The sequence below is a fragment of the Rhinolophus ferrumequinum genome, chromosome X (genome assembly GCF_004115265.2).
Source record: "Rhinolophus ferrumequinum isolate MPI-CBG mRhiFer1 chromosome X, mRhiFer1_v1.p, whole genome shotgun sequence".
In the NCBI taxonomy this organism is placed as follows: domain Eukaryota; kingdom Metazoa; phylum Chordata; class Mammalia; order Chiroptera; family Rhinolophidae; genus Rhinolophus; species Rhinolophus ferrumequinum.
Genome location: NC_046284.1, coordinates 89,942,187 through 89,960,191, shown reverse-complemented (window position 1 = coordinate 89,960,191; position 18,005 = coordinate 89,942,187). Strand labels below are relative to the sequence as shown.

Here is an 18,005-nt window from a genome sequence, read left to right as displayed (position 1 = left end):
AAATTAATCTAAAACATAAGGAGAAAGTAGGTGAATGATGTAGAACTTTTTTCTAATGAAAGAGTCTTGTGATTTGCAATAAAACAAGTAACTGTGTTTTCAGATTATATAGAGTTCAGCTACAGAAACAGGTTGGAAAGATATTAAAGTAATTCTAAACACATGTAAAAATATGAGACTGGAGGTACACTAGTTTACTTTAACAAAAAATATAAATAATACATTTTCAGAGAGAATCTGTGTTATTAGCTGAGTTACTTACAGATATCATTCAGTCACTATTTTGGGGCTGCTATGTGAAGGCATTGTACTAAGCACTGAGGAATTGTGGTGAATTTGTTAAACAAGGCCCCTACCCTCAAGGAGTTTATATTCTTCTAGCAGGAGACTGGCATTACAGAAAAAAATATGTAATGCTGGGAAAGTGACTGTAACAGTGAACATGAAATGTCAGAAAATAAAAGAGATATTCTTTAATCTCTAAACAGAAACTAAAAACTTGGAGCATCAACTAAAAATAAGCTACAGAGGGTGGGAGGAGACAAAGAATGGTGGAAGGTCTGGGGGTATGGTATATTCCAGGAATGCTCCATAGTGGATAAGAATACAAGAAAGATGGATGATTTTAGAAAGCAGCATGTTCTGGGAATGAGTGACAGAGGATGGGGGGAGACAAGAAGGGTGCAGATGGTGTATTTTAGGAATGAGCCACAGTAGAAGGGGGGGTATGAGAGACGGATAGTGTGTGTGAATGGTACCTTCCAAGAATGAGCCACAGTGGATGGGGGAAGAAAGAAAAGAAGGATGAGGGGATACTATCTTCCAGGAATGAGCTAGTGGATAGGGGTGGGGGACATAAGAAAACTAGATGGTGTGCGAGGATGGTATCGTCCAGGAGTAAGCCACAGTAGAAGGGAGGGACAAAGAGAGGTTATATGAGGAGATGGTATCTTCGAAGAATGTACTAATGAATGGGATGGGGGATACAGGAAGACTGGATGGAGTGAGGGGGATGGTATCTTCCAGGAATGAAGCATAGTAGATGGGGGAGGACAGGAAAGATGGATGGTGTGGGGGAATACTATTTTCCAGGAATAAACCACAGTCCATGGGGAGAAAAGAAAGCTAGATGCTGTAGGGGATGGTAACTTCTAGGAATGAGCCACAGTGGTTAGGGGGAAACATAAGAGATGGAATATGTGTTTAAATGGTATTTGCAGCAATGAGCCACAGTGGGTGGGTCGAAACAAGAACAATAGATGGTGTAGGAAAATGGTATTTTCCAGTAATGAGCCAGTTGATGTGGAGGCAAGGAGTAGAGGGTGGATGCTATGGAGAGATGGTAACTTCCAGGAATGAATCATAGTTGATGGAAGACATAAAAGATGGATGGTGTGTGCAGATGGTATCTTCCAGTAATGAGCCACAGTGGATTGGGAGAGACAAAAAGGTTATGTGAGGGGATGGTATTATCTAGCCATGTGCTGCATTGACTTTGGGAGGGGGCGACAGGAAGGATAGATGGTGTGTTGGGCAGATGATATCTTCTAGGATTGAGCAACATTGTATTGTGGGAGACAGGAAAGATGGATTGTGTGTTCAGATGGTATCTTCCAGGAATGAGGCATACTGGATAAGGGGAGACAGGAACAATGGATAGTTGGGATAATGGTATCTTCCAGAAATGAGCAAGTTGATATGGAGACAAGAGTTGAGGATGAATGGTGCGGAGGGATGGTGTCTTGCAGGAGTCAGCCACAGTGGATATAGGGAGCCTAAGAGATGGCTAGTGTGTGGGGATAGTATCTTCCAAGAGTGTGTCACAGCACGTTGGGGGACACAGGAACGATGGTTGTTGTGGGAGCATGATATCTTCCATGAATGAGCCACAGGGTATGGGGACGTACAAAAGAGAATTTATGTGAGGGGATTGTATCATCCAGGAATGCTCTACAGTGACATCGGGAGGGGCAAGACAGAAATGATTGATGGTATGAGGGGATGGTATCTTCCAGGAATGAGCCACAGTGGTTAGGGGTAGACATAAGAGATGGAATATGTGTTTAGATGGTATTTGCAGCAATGGACCATAGTGGATGGGGTCGAGACAAGAAAAATGGATGGTGTGAGAGAATCCTATTTTCCAGAAATGAGCAAGTTGATACGGAGACAAGAAGAGTGGACAATGGATGGTATGAAGGGATGGGATCTTCCAGGAATGAATCATAGTGGATGGGGGAAGACTTAAAAGATAGATGTTGTGTGCAGATGGCATTTTCCAGGAATCAGCCACAGTCCATGGGGAGAGAGGAAGGCTAGATAGTAGAAGGGATGTTATCATCAAGGAATGAGCCACAGTGAATGGGAGGGATGAAAAGAGGTTTTGTGAGGAGATGGTATCTTCGAAGAATGTACTAATGAATGGCATGGAGTTATATAGGAAGACTGGATGGAGTGAGGAGATGGTATCTTCCAGGAATGAGGGAATGGTATGTTCCAGGATTGAGCTAGTGGATGGGGGGGAGAGAGAGGAAGACTCGATGGTATGGGTGCATGATATCTTCCAGGAGTGAGCCACAGTGGATATAGGGAGCTATAAGAGATGGATGGTGTGTGGGGATGGTATCTTCCAGTAATGAGCCACAGTGGATGGGGAGAGACAAAAAAGTTATGTGAGGGGATGGTATCATTCAGCCATGTGCTACATTGACTTTGAGGAGGAGACAAGAAGGATAGATGGTGGGTAGGGCAGATGATATCTTCTAGGATTGAGCAACATTGTATTGCGGGAGACAGGAAAGTTGGATGGTGCAGATGGTATCTTCCAGAAATGCGGCATAGTGGATGAGGGGAGACAGGAACAATGGATAGTTGGGATAATGGTATCTTCCAGAAATGAGCAAGTTGATATGGAGACATGAGTTGAGGATGAATGGTGTGGAGGGATGGTGTCTTGCAGGAGTCAGCCACAGTGGATATTGGGAGTCTAAGAGCTGGCTAGTGTGTGGGGATGGTATCTTCCAAGAGTGTGTCACAGTGGGTTGGGGGAGACAGGAATAATAGTTGTTGTGGGAGAATGGTATCTTCCAGGAATGATTCAGTTGATTGGCCGACAAGAAGAGTGGATGGTGTAAGAGGATGTTATCTTTTAAGAATGATCCACTGTGAATTTGGGAGACAGGAAAGATGGGTGGTGTGTGGGTATGGTACTTTCTAGGAATGAGGCATAGTGGATGGGGGGGACAAGAAAGATGGATGGTGTGGGGGAATTGTATCTTCCAGGAATGAGCTGTTGCATGGTGAGGGAAACGGGAAGATTGGATGGTGTGGGTGATGGTAACTTTTAGGAATAAACCATAGTCCATGTGGATAGGTGAAGGGTAGATGGTACAGGGAATGGTATCTTCCAGGAATGAGCCACAGTACTTGGGAGGTACAAAAAGAGAGTTTATGTGAGGGAATGGTATCATCCAGGAGTGCCCCACAGTGACTATTGGGGGAGAGGGACGGTTGACAGAAGGGATTGATTGTGTGGGGGGATAGTATCTTCTAGGAATGAGCAGCAGTGGATGGGGCGAGACAGGAACAATGGATGGTATGTGCATATGGTATCTTCCATATAAAACACAGTGAACGGTCTGAGTTATCAACAGTGGATGGTTTGGGGGAAGTTATTTTCTAGGTAGAGAGAATAGGGAACAGCTCTTATAAAGGACCTGACATTAGAAGATTGGCAATTTTTTTTCAATGTATGGATGGTATTCCTAGATCATATAGATGCCATGACAAAGTGATGTAATGGGATTTTGGAGAAGTGGTTGAGATGCAGATGATGCAAGATAAATTTGGCCGTATTTATGACTTTTGTCTTTTACCATTAAGACCATTGAAGGGTTTTACACAGAGTGGGTTTTTGTTTGTTTTGTTTTTGAGTTTTGGACTGTTTAATGTCTTCATTGGCTATAATATAGAGAAACATCAAGAGGAAATATAGGATGACTAGGTAGGGATGACCATGAAGAGCCATAATTGTAACCCAGGTGACGGGCAGTGGTAACCTTGACAAGGGTGGGGCAGTGGAGGTGGAGAATATAGGATGGTTATCCAAATTAATGGGAACAAATATCCTTAATTATCCCTGAGATTCACATTGACCCTTTAAACTGTACCAGGATTAGAATATTTGGAGCTAACCCATAATTTTCTAAAAGCAAGAGGAAACTTTATTTTTCCCAAGAGTTAAAATAGGCATTACTTCAGAAATTGAGCTAGCTCATGGGTTTCTTTGAAAAGCCATAGAAGTGTTTTCTAACCATACTAAATTGTGTTTTAAAAAGATGATGTTCTGTGAAGCACGTATGTGTTTGCCTCTGACATCTGCTCTTGTTCTGTGACCAGCTCTGCTAAGCAGTTTGCATCTCTTTTTGTGAATATCAATGTGACCTCTGAGCCCCACGAGGTGTCTGCCCTGTGGTTCTTGTGGTATGTGAAGCAGTGTGGTGGCACCACTCGGATATTCTCGGTTACCAACGGGGGCCAGGTATGGAGGGTGCATTCTCAAATGTAACTTCATTTGTGGTTTTTGCCCTCACCCATATCAGCATCTTAATAATTGCTTCCATATTTTGAAACATGAATAATTAGCAGCTTGAAATGATCTCAAAAAACGTCTGAAAACAAAATTTCTCATTCCTGAAAATAAGTTGACAGCTAAAGAATGGTTCATTTTGAATTATTTCGATTTTGGAATTTCAGTTCTTTCCTTTTGGAGGTAGGTAAAATAAATCATTTATATAGGAGGAGCTAAATTACTGAAATAACTCATTTCCAAAAATTCCTAGTTCAGTTGCCCATGACCCCGATCCACGGTTTCTCTTTCAGTGGTTTCAGTTACCTGTGGTCAATCATGGTCAGAAGATATTAAATGGAAAATTCTAGAAATAACCAATTTATAAGTTTAAATTGTGTACCGTTCTGAGAAGTGAGATGAAATCTCGTACCCTCCCGCTCTGTCCTTCCTGGGACATGAGTCGTCCTTTTGTCCAGTGTATCCACACTGTAGATGCTCCCTGCCCATGAGTCACTAATAGCCATCAGTTATCAAATCAACTGTCACAGTATCACAGTGCTTGTGTTCAAGTAAGTCTGTTTTACTTCACATGGCACTAAAGTGATGCTGGCAATTCAGATATGCCAAAGAGAAGCCATAAAGTGTATGTATAGAAAAAAACATAGTATATACAGAGGGTGCCAAAAAACTGTATACACATTTTAAGAAAGGAAAACACTGCATTAAAATTACGCTGATGGTAACGTAACAGCTTTGAGTACCTCTTGTAATTGCAGAAGTCAAACGTGACTTGTATTCATCTTTTGTTATCGGTATATATTGAGTATTACAATTTTAATACAGTTTTTTCCTTTCTTAAAATGTGTATACAGTTTTTTGGCACCCTCTGTATAGAGTTGGTACTATCTGAAGTTTCAGGTATCCACTGGGTGTCTTGGAACATATCCCCCGCAGATAAGGAGGTGCCTACTGTACTTGTAAAATTATTGTACTTAGTCATCCTCTGTTCCAGACGTAAGAATTTTTTGTCACATTCTGTGTTTGTTATTCTTTTATGTTAACTGTTACAGAATGGAAGTGACTCTTCTTTCCTCTAACTCACATAGTAATTTATGACCACTATTTCAATAGTAAATTTTACATTTTGGATTCTGAATTTTTGCTGCTAACTAGCATTTGCCCAGCTCCATACCACTAGGCGATCTCTATAAAAACCCAAGTTGTTCTTGTGGCCCCAAGAGTTATTGCCCATTTGACCCTTAGCTTAGCAAATGTAGGACAGTTACATTTTTTGTGTCTTTACTTATAGGCAGAAATTACACAGTACTCTTTTTAACCTTTATTTTACTTTCTGAGGTATCTCGCTTCATATTTTGTGTTTATATTCCTCATTCAGAGGAGGCAAGATACTTCTAGCCAAACCCTACATGACCTTTTGGAAAGCACAGTTCAGATTATGAATTTCAAACAATTATCACAATATCTTTGTAAAGAACTTAGATTTATCCTTTAATAATTTAATTCAATCAATACTAGACATGGAGGGGTGGACAGTGAACAAGATAGAAATGGTCCATGATCTCTCTACTATACTAAAAGGCAAAATAAGTCTTGGGAAACAGAAGGCAAATTATAAATTAAATGGTCCCAGTTTCTTGAAGAAAGACACATCATGAATGTAGGTCTGAACTAGTATGATAATATTTTTATAAAGAACTTTGGCGGTGTAATTAGAACAATAGCCAGTTATAAAGGCATAAAAAGTCACTGCATGACTGTCAAATGTTGGGCTGTGCCTCAGTCTATCTGCATGTATTTCTAACCATTCAGAGAATCTTATGCAATGAGCTGAATATATCCCCTGGTTCTGATGCAATGCATTGTATTAAGGGCTTACCTTCTTAGATTAAGCCAGGACCATTTCCATGGTGAATACATCAGATTGCAGTGGGATCGAGTGCTCATAGTCTTACATGGTTGTTCAAGGGAATTATTTAACAATGTCTGGAGGAACCTGCAGGTGCTTAGCTTTCACCCTTATGCCCCCTATTGAAACTTCCAGACATTTTTGTAAAAATTTACTCAATATCTGAGATTTAGATTCTTAGAACATCATTTGCTAATGACCAGATGATTTCTAAGAGCACCATGAGCCTATTCTCTTAGAGAACATTTTAATCTGCCTGGAAACCCATTGGCTGGAGCTTTAAGAAACCAAGCGGAGTTAGAAACTGAATCCCCATTTCAACACAACTAGAAAAAAATAATTAATTAAAAAAGAGCAAACCCCACATCCCCTGGGAGAGATGTACAGTTCCTTCTGTTTCCCATGCACTTCACTCTTAGGCGTTTAAAGCCCACAGATTGGTGATATTTGCATTCAGTCAAGGGAACACTGGTATAGGGGAACATTTCTTCTGATTCTGTCACTTTATAACCTAGTAATGCCTTATCTTTGCCAGAAACTGTGCAGAGCATAATGGTCAAGGTCTCTTGGTAGACTTTGCCTCTGTTCTAATGAGTTCTTCCAACACTTAAGTTTGCAGAGAGTCAAGATATGGCCTGTGACTTTCCAATCAGTGGCAAATATGGTATTTGTTCCTTGGGCTTTTATAATGTTTCCTTTCCTGCCTGCCGTCTCCTATAGGAACGGAAGTTTGTAGGTGGATCTGGTCAAGTGAGCGAACGGATAATGAGCCTCCTCGGAGACAGAGTGAAGTTGAGGTGTCCTGTCACCTATGTTGACCAGTCAGGTGACAATATCATCATAGAGACATTGAATCATGAAGTTTATGAGGTAATTCAGTTTAGTTAAAAGGAGCATGTATTAAATAGGCCTCGTATCTTCTGCAATTTCTAACCAAGTATAATCCAAGCAGTGGCATAATTAATGCTGGCATGTTTCCAACTCAGTCTTCCAAATTATTAGACTTGGTTGACCTGCCTTATTGTTTTGTTGCCTCCCAGTGGCCTCATTTTGTATGTTTGTACTGCTCAGTGTCATTCAAAATGACAGATATGCTGTTTCATGCCCTCTGCAAACGCAGTGACTCACATTTGAGGTGGTATTTTGTGTTTGTTGTGTTTTAGTGCAGATACGTAATTTGTGCCATCCCTCCAACTTTGACGGCCAAGATCCACTTCAGACCCGAGCTGCCATCTGAGAGAAACCAGTTAATCCAGCGTCTTCCAATGGGTGCTATCATTAAATGCATGATGTATTACAAGGAGGCCTTTTGGAAGAAGAAGGGTAGGTTACATTTACTCATGTTTAAATTGTATTAAGTGGAGGAACCACACTTTTTTTTTTTTTAGGAACATTATACTAGACACTGAACAGAATAAAATATAAGTGCTTTCAAATTGGTAGTGAAAGGATCAGAAATTTGAGTCTGTCTTGGTTGACCTCCTCATAGCCCCTGGCAACACAAAACGACCTCAAGAGCACTTGCTGACAGTGAAAGGGAAGGAAGAGATCCCATCTGTTGCAGGGCCACCATTATCCTGGCTCCTGGAATATGTTCTGCTACTTACTCTTTATGAACAGAGTGAGACAAAGGAGCACCGTGAAAAAGTACTGCTTTGAAGTCACACATTCCTGGGCTTCACTTGCTTACTAGCTGTGTGGCCTGTGGTGTGACACTTCACCTTTCTTAGCATCAGTCTCTTTGTGTCAAATGGTAAGTAACAATGAGACCTACTGCAGGGATATTGTGAGGATTAAATGAGGCAGGGTCTGGGCAGATATGGTGGCTATTGTTGATAAGCCTTGTGCTCATACTCAAAGTATTTCTTCTATGGGTTCATAGGGGTGATTCCTTCTAATATACCCCTCTCTTTCCCTATGGATTCTAGGACTCCAGGGCCATCTTACAATTTTAGCCATGCATTGGTCATACATGACCTTTATGTAAGGGTCATTGAGATGCATCATTTCCCATGTGTCTGGGTGAACAGATGTCTTGGATAGTCACTGTGTGTATCTATAGGAAATAGCTTCTAGGATTGGGGCCAAGACTAATAGTTTAAGCTGTCTTCCTCTTAGCAAAATAGTTTTTTATATATGTATAATTTTCCACCTAAATCTCTACTGAAGTCAGTCTCAATTTCCTATTGATTTTCTCCTGGTTAAGATTACTGTGGCTGTATGATCATTGAAGATGAGGAGGCCCCAATTTCAATAACCCTGGATGACACCAAGCCAGATGGTTCGCTGCCCGCCATCATGGGGTAAGTTAGAACCGGGAGTTTTGTATTTTCCAAATTGTGTTGTATTGGTGTGGATGCTGGCAGAGCATACTGTTTTGGAATCAAGCTCAAGCAATGATAAATAGCCCTACAGAAATATATCATGGTTCCATGTATTAAAATATTAATGTTTTGTATGTGACACAAAAGCACTGGAAAGCTTAGTAATCTTGACACCATTTTGAATTTGTGCCCATATATTTCTTTCCACCATAAAACTTATATATTAAGGGCAGCAAAAGAAGAAGCTAGACAGGCGATATGGTAGACAATCCTACCTAGAGGCAGAATGTCCATAATCATTCTGGAATGAGAACTGTTTTACCCTGTAAAACTTTCCAAAGTTAGGGTTTCTGGACTTTATACTTTTCTCCATTCCAAATATCACTACATTGCAAATGTTAATGTGTTCATTGTTACCCTGGGATATAAGATGGATGACCAATTAGGAAGTGCAGTTGGAAGCAGAGCCAGGCCTCAAGTGGATGACACTTTTTCCAGTAGGTCACTTTGTGGCTGTCATTCACCAGGGATGGTCCAGGGTGAGGTTCTGTGCCTGGAAAAGGTGAGCACTTTTCCTCTCCTCCTAATCTGGCACACAACTGCTCTTCCCTTGGAGGACTAGGGATCCAGAGAAGGATGTGGGACCCTCACAAAGGAATTGCTAAGGAGTACTACAGCCTCCCAGTTGCCGTGCCTTTTAGCCCTCCTCAAAGCTATATGAACAAAAGGGCTATTTATTCTACCATATGGCAACAGAAGAGCACAGCTTCTATACCGTTCAAGTGACTTTCAGAGCCCAGTGGTTTCCTTCTTCACCCCTGGGATAGTCTAGCTCATGCGCATTGCGTCATTGAGGGGAAATTACAAAACCAAAAGGAGCAGACCTATGACCCAACAGACTTAGAAAACAGGCTGTGCTACCAGACTGCCAACAAAACATTTTATAATCACTTCTCTGGCTGTAAAATATGAGAAGCAGCACCAGCCTCCCTGAGAAGGGCAGGTGCTCACAACATAATGACCACAGGAATAATAAATCCGCTTCATCTCTAACCTCTCTGGGCAGGAAAAGGTACAAATTGTGCAGTTTGCCATCACCTTCTATATGCCAAAGGAAAGCAGGAGACTGAAGTAGAGTTTTTAGGAGACTCATTCAAGACCAGTCCAACTGTGGATGGAAGAACGCTGGTGTTCTTCTTGCCCTGAGAGTTAGATATTGTGGCATCTGCCCTTCTTGGCTTTCTTCAGCTTTTTAAACAAGAACATGTATGGTAGAAGCCTTCCAGATGGTAACGGAATTATTTAGGCAGTTTCTAAAAGGTGATATCCCATCTCTTTTATCTGGACAATTGCCTCCACCCTGTTCTTGCCTTGAAACTATATTGCCTCCACCCTGTTCTTTGCTCTGGGCAAGGAAAGCCTTGAAGATAGGGATGTTACTTGCCCAGCACTGTTTGTGATAACTATAACTAATGCCTTTTGGAAACTAGAGAGGAACTTGTACTTTAGAGCCATGAAATGTTCCCAACCCAAAACCAGCAGGTTTGATTTCCTCAATAAAACACCAAGTGAACTTAAAGGATAGTTGTGCACAGTTAGACTTAGATCAAAGAGGTTATTTCATTCTTGACTGGAGATTTGGCAGAAATAGTCAACACTCACTGCCCTTTAGAAAAGGAACTATAAAAAGCATCCAAAATCTAGAAAGGTTTTCAGATAAAGAATTTACTCTTTCATCAGATACTGGTGATTTTCATTGAAATACTGCATGAGTCTAAGATGATTGATTCTTACATAAACATAAAGTTTAACTAAAATCATTCCTAGCACGTGATAACATAAGCAAAATTATGACTATATCCCATAAAGTTCAGTAGTTCAAAATTTTTAAACAGTCCAGAACTTCCTCTGAAATACTATTCTCTGGAGTAGCACAAATATGTTTTGTATCTTTGCTTCCCAGAATGATTTCGAATAACAGCTCTAAAGGAGTTGTCAATCAAATTGAGAATAAGTTTAATTTGGGGATGAGGGAGAGGATGAAATATCTGTTTTCATCCCCTGCATTTTCAGTCCTGATCTACTTGTCTTTTTTGTCTAGAACAAAAGAAATACAATTTTTAAACTTTTTTAAATGAAGAAATAATTTCATTGTCCCTTAGCTTATTTGGAGTTTTGAAAGCTTTCTAGTAACAGTTTACTATAACTAAGGACTTATTCTCACAAATCAATTCTTTAAAATATACATGCTATTAGTAGTATCAGTATAATAAATAGACTCTATTTGATTAAAGGGGAGCAGACAGATTATAACTGAATTTTACTGAGTTACTAAATTTGGGAATTGTGCTAGGCCCGTTTCCAAGGAAGCCAACTCAGAGATGGAGATTTGGGTGCAGGAGGTTTACTGCGAAGTGCTCTGTGGATCACTGCCTGTGGGGAAGGGAAAGAATCAGGATCCGGCAGAGGGAGAGGTTGGGCTCCAATGTTGTCCCAATGGAGTCCTAAGCCATCCCATAGTGAACTCTCGAGCGGGATGGTCCTTCAGAGGTACCTTGCACTGAGGCAAGAGGGTGGGCTTTGGTACCCACCGCACCCCCCAGCCAGTCATTGTGAGGAGAGTGGGGGATCTTGAGTCAGTCAGTTTTCTGCTGCAGAGTGAGATTGCTGGGGAAGGGTTCAGCTATGAGCTGAGGGAATGAGTGCTTGGTTCTGAAGAGGGATCAGGGTGGCCCATCATGGACTCCACTATAGGCACTTATTTATATTTGGTTTTTCAGCTTTTATCAAGTATGAAATGAATATCCTGGTAATGACTGTTGCCTGTGTCAGAAGGCAACAGTCATTACCAGGATAATCACTTAATCCAACATTAATTCATCTGACATTTGATTTCCTACTGTATGCCAAGAACTGTGCTAAACTTTGGGGGTAAAATATTAAGTAGGAGGTCACCTGTCACTTAGGAGCCCACAGCCTAGCAGGGGTTTTGGACACAGAGGTAGACTGAAGACAGCATGGCCTTTGCTCTGGTAAAGGGAAATAATGGGAGGGTGTGGGTGATTTTAATGCTGAGCAGGTGGAGTCAAGAACACTTCAAAAAGAGGCAACTCTTAAAGTTGCACAAAATGGATGGATCTTGAGATTATTATGCTAAGCGAAGTAAGTCACACAGAAAAAGTCAAGAACAGGGGCGGCCAGATGGCTCAGTTGGTTAGACTGCAAGCTCTCAACCACAAGGTTGCCGGTTCAATTCTCCCATGGGATGGTGGGCTGTGCCCTCTACAACTAAAAATTGAAAACGACAACCGGACTTGGAGCTGAGCTGTGCCCTCCACAACTAGATTGAAGGACAATGACTTGGAGCTGATGGGCCCTGGAGAAACACACTGTTCCCCAATGTTCCCCAATAAAAATTTAATATATATATATATTGAAATGTAACATACAGAAAAGTGCATGTATCATAAGAGTAAAGTTGGTTGCATTTTTTTTAAAAAAAGAAAAAGTCAAGAACCATATGATTTCACTAATATGTGCGATATAAAACTGAAAACAACAAAGGAACAAGACAAACAAAGAAACAAAAACTCATAGACACAGACAATAGTTTAGTGGTTACCAGAGGGTAAGGGGGGAGGAGGGTCGTAGATGAGGGTAAAGGGGATCCAATATATGGTGATGGAAGGAGAACTGACTCTGGGTGGTAAACACACAATGTGATATATATAGATGATGTATTATAGAAATGCACACTTAAAACCTATGTAATTTTACTAACCAGTTGTCACCCCAATAAATTTTAATTAAAAAAAATAAACCACTGTCACCTAATCATTCAAATGTAACCTCTCTCTCCAGTTTCATCCTTGCTCGAAAAGCTATCCACCTTGCTAAACTCCATAAAGACGTAAGGTAAGAATTTACTTCTGAAACATATGTAACAGGTTAGCTTTATATTGTGCTTTTTGCACTAACAACAATATAATAGCATTATGAAAAACACAGTAGTTCAATAATATTCTCAAAATCCCAAAAAATCAACCATTTTGTATTTTGCTACAGCCTTCTCGACTCAGTCCTTGTCTATGTGCATATATTAATTTAGTTTTACATATTTGTGTTTATTTTACAGTGGTTGAGAGGTAGGGTTTTCATGTAAGATGGATGGATAAAAATCATGGAAGACGTTAGCCGTAAAAAAAGCTTTAGAGGCTGAGTCCCAATCACCTTGCAAGACCATTAGTCCTTTTCCAAGGTTCTCTGACATGTTTTCTGAAAATCAAATCCATACATTTGTGTTTCAACTTATGTATGTAAAAGTATTTCCCTTATATTAGGGGAATTACCTAGATTATCTAGGACACAGCTATGATGTCCCCTTCTCCCAAGAGCTTCCTAGTATAGAACAGTTTTAGGACAATGACTTTTTTTCTCTTTCTCCTTTTCTCTCTTTCTGTCTTGTTGTATTTTTCTTGTTTTGTTTTGCCTTTGAATCATTTGTTCAAATAAAATCTTACCTGGAAACAGTTATTTGGCTGTTGGAGGAGCTGCTTCTGGGAACTTCTCTGCTTCCCTTCTTTAGGGTAGCCCTAAATCCTTTGTTAGCTTTTTAAGAGAACTAATACACACCAATGTGTACTTCTCTCCACATTTAATTTAAAAATTAACAGCAAATCCACTAGCAGCCCTTGCTTTCAGAGTTACTTTGATGACCTTGGAAATCAGGGATAGACTATAGAAGTTCCCACATTTGCACACAGATTTGTTTATTTGAGCTACCATGAGATTTGATGTCAGGAAGGGAACTATTTTTGTGTCCACCTACTCACTCAGTAGAGGAAGAATTTAGGGTCCACTGACAGGGAATGATTTGGCCAAGGCTCCACAACTAGCTTGTGACAAATTCAGTAATATCATCTAATGTATATTTTCTTTCATTACACCACACTAAGCTTGACATTTTCTTTTGGATTTCCTGCTTTCCCTCTTTATTAATAGTAAACTAAATACCAGCCTGTATGTAGACATTTGGTTATGATTCCACATGGTGGCTGAAATTCTCAAAAATTTTTATAAGACAAAACCCTTAGAACTCTGAATATGTCATTGACTGAAGCAACAGTTCCCAGACCAGACTGCATCAAAATCTCCCAAAGGATCTTTGATGTGTGTGTGTGTGTGTGTGTGTGTGTGTGTGTGTGTGATAGGATATTATATAGCAATAAAAAAGAATGCAGTCCTGCCATTTGGGACAGACAACATGGATGGACCTAGAGGGTATTATGTCAAGCGAAATAGGCCAGAGAGAGAAAGACAAATATCATATAGTTTCACTTATATGTGAGATCCAAAAAAGAAGAAGAAAAAGAAGAGGAGGAGGAGGAAGAAGAGGAGGAGAAGAAGAAGAAGAAGAAACAAGTGAACAAACAAAACAAAAACAGACTCAGAAATAGAGACCAAAAGGATGTTTGCTAGAGGGGAGGGAGTGGGAGGATGGGTGAAAAGGTGAAAGGAAATATAGTCAATATTGTGATTAGTTTGCATATTAACAAATGATTACTACAATTAGTGGGGTAATCACATTGTAAGATATAAAAATGTCCAATCACTATACTGTACACCTGAAACTATTATAACTAATGTAATACTGTATACGAACCATGCTTAAATTTTAAAAAATAATGTTTGGAAAATATATTTTTCTGAGGCTGGTAGATTATGATTTGGTAGGTTAGGGGTGGGGCCTGAGTATTTGTATTTTTTAATAAGCGTTTCAAATGATTATGATGAGCAGCCAGATTTAGAAACCAGTGGGTTAATTCAACTACAAGATGATTCATACAATGGCCTTTTGGGCTGTCATTATAATATGTTCTATTATTTTTAGAGCCCAACTAGTCATTCATTGTATTGCTCCAACATCCTTGTCTTACATAACTTTTCCAAGCAGTTTTAATTTTAATGGGAGGAAAGCAAGGGATGGGGAAGATAATTTCTTGAAGTGTTTGCATGAACTCATCCTTGACTCATCTAATCATATGAAATGCAGTAAATAATGACATATTTCTTTTATTACTGATTTATCATTTATGAATGAAAAATTAGCTGTAACGTCAGTTGATTGGATTTTAGGTTTCCCTCTGTTTTAATAAAGATTTTATTACATGTCCCCCAAATAAGTTAAGCCTCATTGCCAATAGTTTTTTTGTTTTCTAATTGACTTAAAATGTTGGAATTATTCCTTGTAACACTCGTGTGAAGTAGGTAAGAATCAGTCATCTATCTCATAGAGTGGGAAAGAGGATACCGTACGAAGCTGAGGATGGATTTTGATTCAATAAATTTTTATTGAGCACTTGCTACAGGCAGGATGCTTAGGAGAGTTGAGCCTCAGTCCTACCATTAATTAGTTGAATGATATTGAACAGTTCTAGTGAGTGCACTGAACCTCAGCCTCCTCATCTCTGAAATGAGGGGCTTGGGTTAGACAGAGACAGACAGGAGGATAGTAGTTTTGAGATTTTCAGTCCTTCTTTTCCTTTATGATTATTGATCTGTAGTGTGAACAGCTTCTTGAAGGGAAACCAAACTATTCCTTTCTGTACTGGAACTTACATAGCTACGTAAATGTTGTGCGACATCACCTCAGGAGTGGCATATGTCTCTCCCTTAAAATTTTCCATGGTAAAATGGTGGCAATAAGCAGTGTTTATAATTCCACCTCCTCTTCCTGATTTAATACTGTATATCCACAAGATAGACGTTCTGAGAGTTATATAAATGGTGTAAACATGAGCATTCAGATAAATTTATAAGGTTACATTTTGTCCAACATTATTCAGGGAAATTGGGGACACGTTTTAAAAATGTTTTCTAATGTAATTGGCAATATAACGTCATCTTTTAAAATCTGTTTCTTTTATTACTAGTAAGTATAACCTTTTCCTTCCCTCCCATGCCCCCCATTTTGGCTATTTGTCTCTTCAGCTTTCAATGCTTGCCTTACAGATTTGAATTAAACCCTTTGCCACATTTTTCAGCAAATATTTTTCCTGTTGCTTGTTAGCCTATAACAAATATTTCAGAGCACTTTCAATGTTTAAACTATATAAAGACTAAGAAGGTAAATACCAAAAATATATATTAATAATGGCATGAGTGTGAACCTATTCAAACAAATCCCTACATAGAACCATTCATTTCTAAAATAGGTGATTTTAGTAAATTAGAACTTTTTAATTTCACTGAGTGTTTGTGAGTTTAAAATATATCTTTCTTCAAGAGGACCTTAGATAAATTAAGCTACTGAATTTTACAACATAATCTGTGCCATGTCATTTACATAAGGAATTAGGAGCATAACTAGCAACTGTTGAAGGTAACGTCACTTCCTTAAAGCATCATGCCCACTTCCCAGATGGCCTTTGGAATACTATGTCCACAGACCATTCTCTCAAGTGGCAGATTACTAGACTGCAACAACTAAAGGCCTCTCCTGGCATAGCATATTTTATGTTATGCTTAAAAGATTAAATGAGCTTTATATGTTCATAGGATCTGTGAAACATAAATATAGGATGGTTAAGAGATACTGTCATACATACTATAGACTTACAAAAGAGATTATTCTAGAATTCTACATATTCCAGAAAAGTGATTTAGAATCAATTCCTAAAATGACTGAATTTAATTTAAAATCATTTCCCCATTTTAATCTTGAATAGATATGGTATTGGGTAGTAAAAGAGATTAAGATGTTTTAAAAAAGGAAAGTGCTGTTGAATCTTTAAATCAAATGGCTGTATCAAGGCATAGACTTAATTTGAATGCAGACATTCACAGAAGTGTTTATTTTGTGTAGCTGCAGAAGGCCACTGATTTTAACTTTTCCTTGATAAATCTGGTTCATTGGCAAGAACCTGAAACTCACTGTGTTTATTCTATACTCATCAATTAATTACTTCCTTAACATTTTTTTTTTGGTTCTATTTTTTAGGAAGAGAAAAATCTGTGAGCTGTACTCCAAAGTTCTGGGATCCGAAGAAGCTTTACATGTAAGAATCCCCAGTTTTAATACCTAGCAGATTCTGCTCTATGTGCTCTAAATTGTAAAGCAAAGCAGATTCCGGTTTCCTGAAAGTCTTAGGAAGAGAGTATAAAGGAATATGCTTACTGGAGGATTAACTTCAGCAATCACTAAAGGCCATTGAAAACTGTTGTCAGGTACAAGCAATTTCTGATGCACTGGGTCCTCGGGCTCTTTAAATGTTCACTGGATGACTGGCAGCCAATTGGAATAAGAGCCTGGAGCTGCAGGTATTACCTCCAGGGTGGATGAAATCTGTTCCCAGAACTGAGGTCCTGCCCTCCTGTCAGTGTCAACTGGCTGCTGTGAAATGAAATCCCAGAGATGTCATCATTTGTTGGCAACAGCACCGGAGTATATACTTGACAATATAACTGAATCTAGACTCTCTGCCCAGGCCAAAGTCATACTAATTTATTTTTCCATCTGTAGACTCAATTCACAGCTCATTTAGGAATTTCAGTGCTTTCAATCCACCACTGAAAGCAATTATAAAAATGAAATGCTTTCTGAAGATCCTACTAAATATCTAGGGGCTCTTTTAGGGGATTATCTCTGAACTGTTCAAATAATAAACTTGCAAAATGTGTTAGGGAAAGAAATCAGAGAAGGTTCTCTCATGCCCTTTGAGAAAAATTTTTATCTTTAATTCTCCCCCTTTTTAGCAGGATTCCTATCATTCACTTTTCTAGCTTAGAGAAGTGTTCCGGGAAAAAAATCTTTCTTATATACTGCGCTTATCTTCTACCTCCTTAGTAGATGGAGAAGTAAAGTCTGTTATTTAGAGAATCCAGAGATTTGAACACACCTTTCCAGAACCCAATTGTTGATGGGGTTTCCTGTAGACTTGGGTCTAAAGACTTCAGAATCTGTGTGGAGATGCCCTCCTTTCCATATATTGAAATACTTCGTGTCTCTCGTAGTGAAGAAGTTGAGAAAGTCAAAGTATACATGTTTTGTAACTTGGTACCTCATAAAAGGTCATTACTTGGTACTGTCATGTTTCCCCTTAAATTAGAAAAACAGGACCACCTTTTTAAAAAAAGTGTAAACTTTTTGTTAAAGTAAAATACACAAGAGCATTCATTGTTGACT

General features: G+C 39.3%; 1 protein-coding gene across 1 annotated transcript in view; it reads left to right on the top strand.

The window, feature by feature from the left end:
- The window catches only part of LOC117022945 (amine oxidase [flavin-containing] A), a 57,073-nt gene that overhangs the window by 33,508 nt on the left and 5,560 nt on the right, over nt 1–18,005 (top strand). The window contains exons 6-11 of the mRNA XM_033107209.1: nt 4,399–4,540; nt 7,218–7,367; nt 7,661–7,820; nt 8,704–8,800; nt 12,683–12,736; nt 16,821–16,878. Coding sequence (XP_032963100.1) covers nt 4,399–4,540; nt 7,218–7,367; nt 7,661–7,820; nt 8,704–8,800; nt 12,683–12,736; nt 16,821–16,878 — 661 coding nt within the window. The remainder of the gene's footprint in view (nt 1–4,398; nt 4,541–7,217; nt 7,368–7,660; nt 7,821–8,703; nt 8,801–12,682; nt 12,737–16,820; nt 16,879–18,005) is intronic.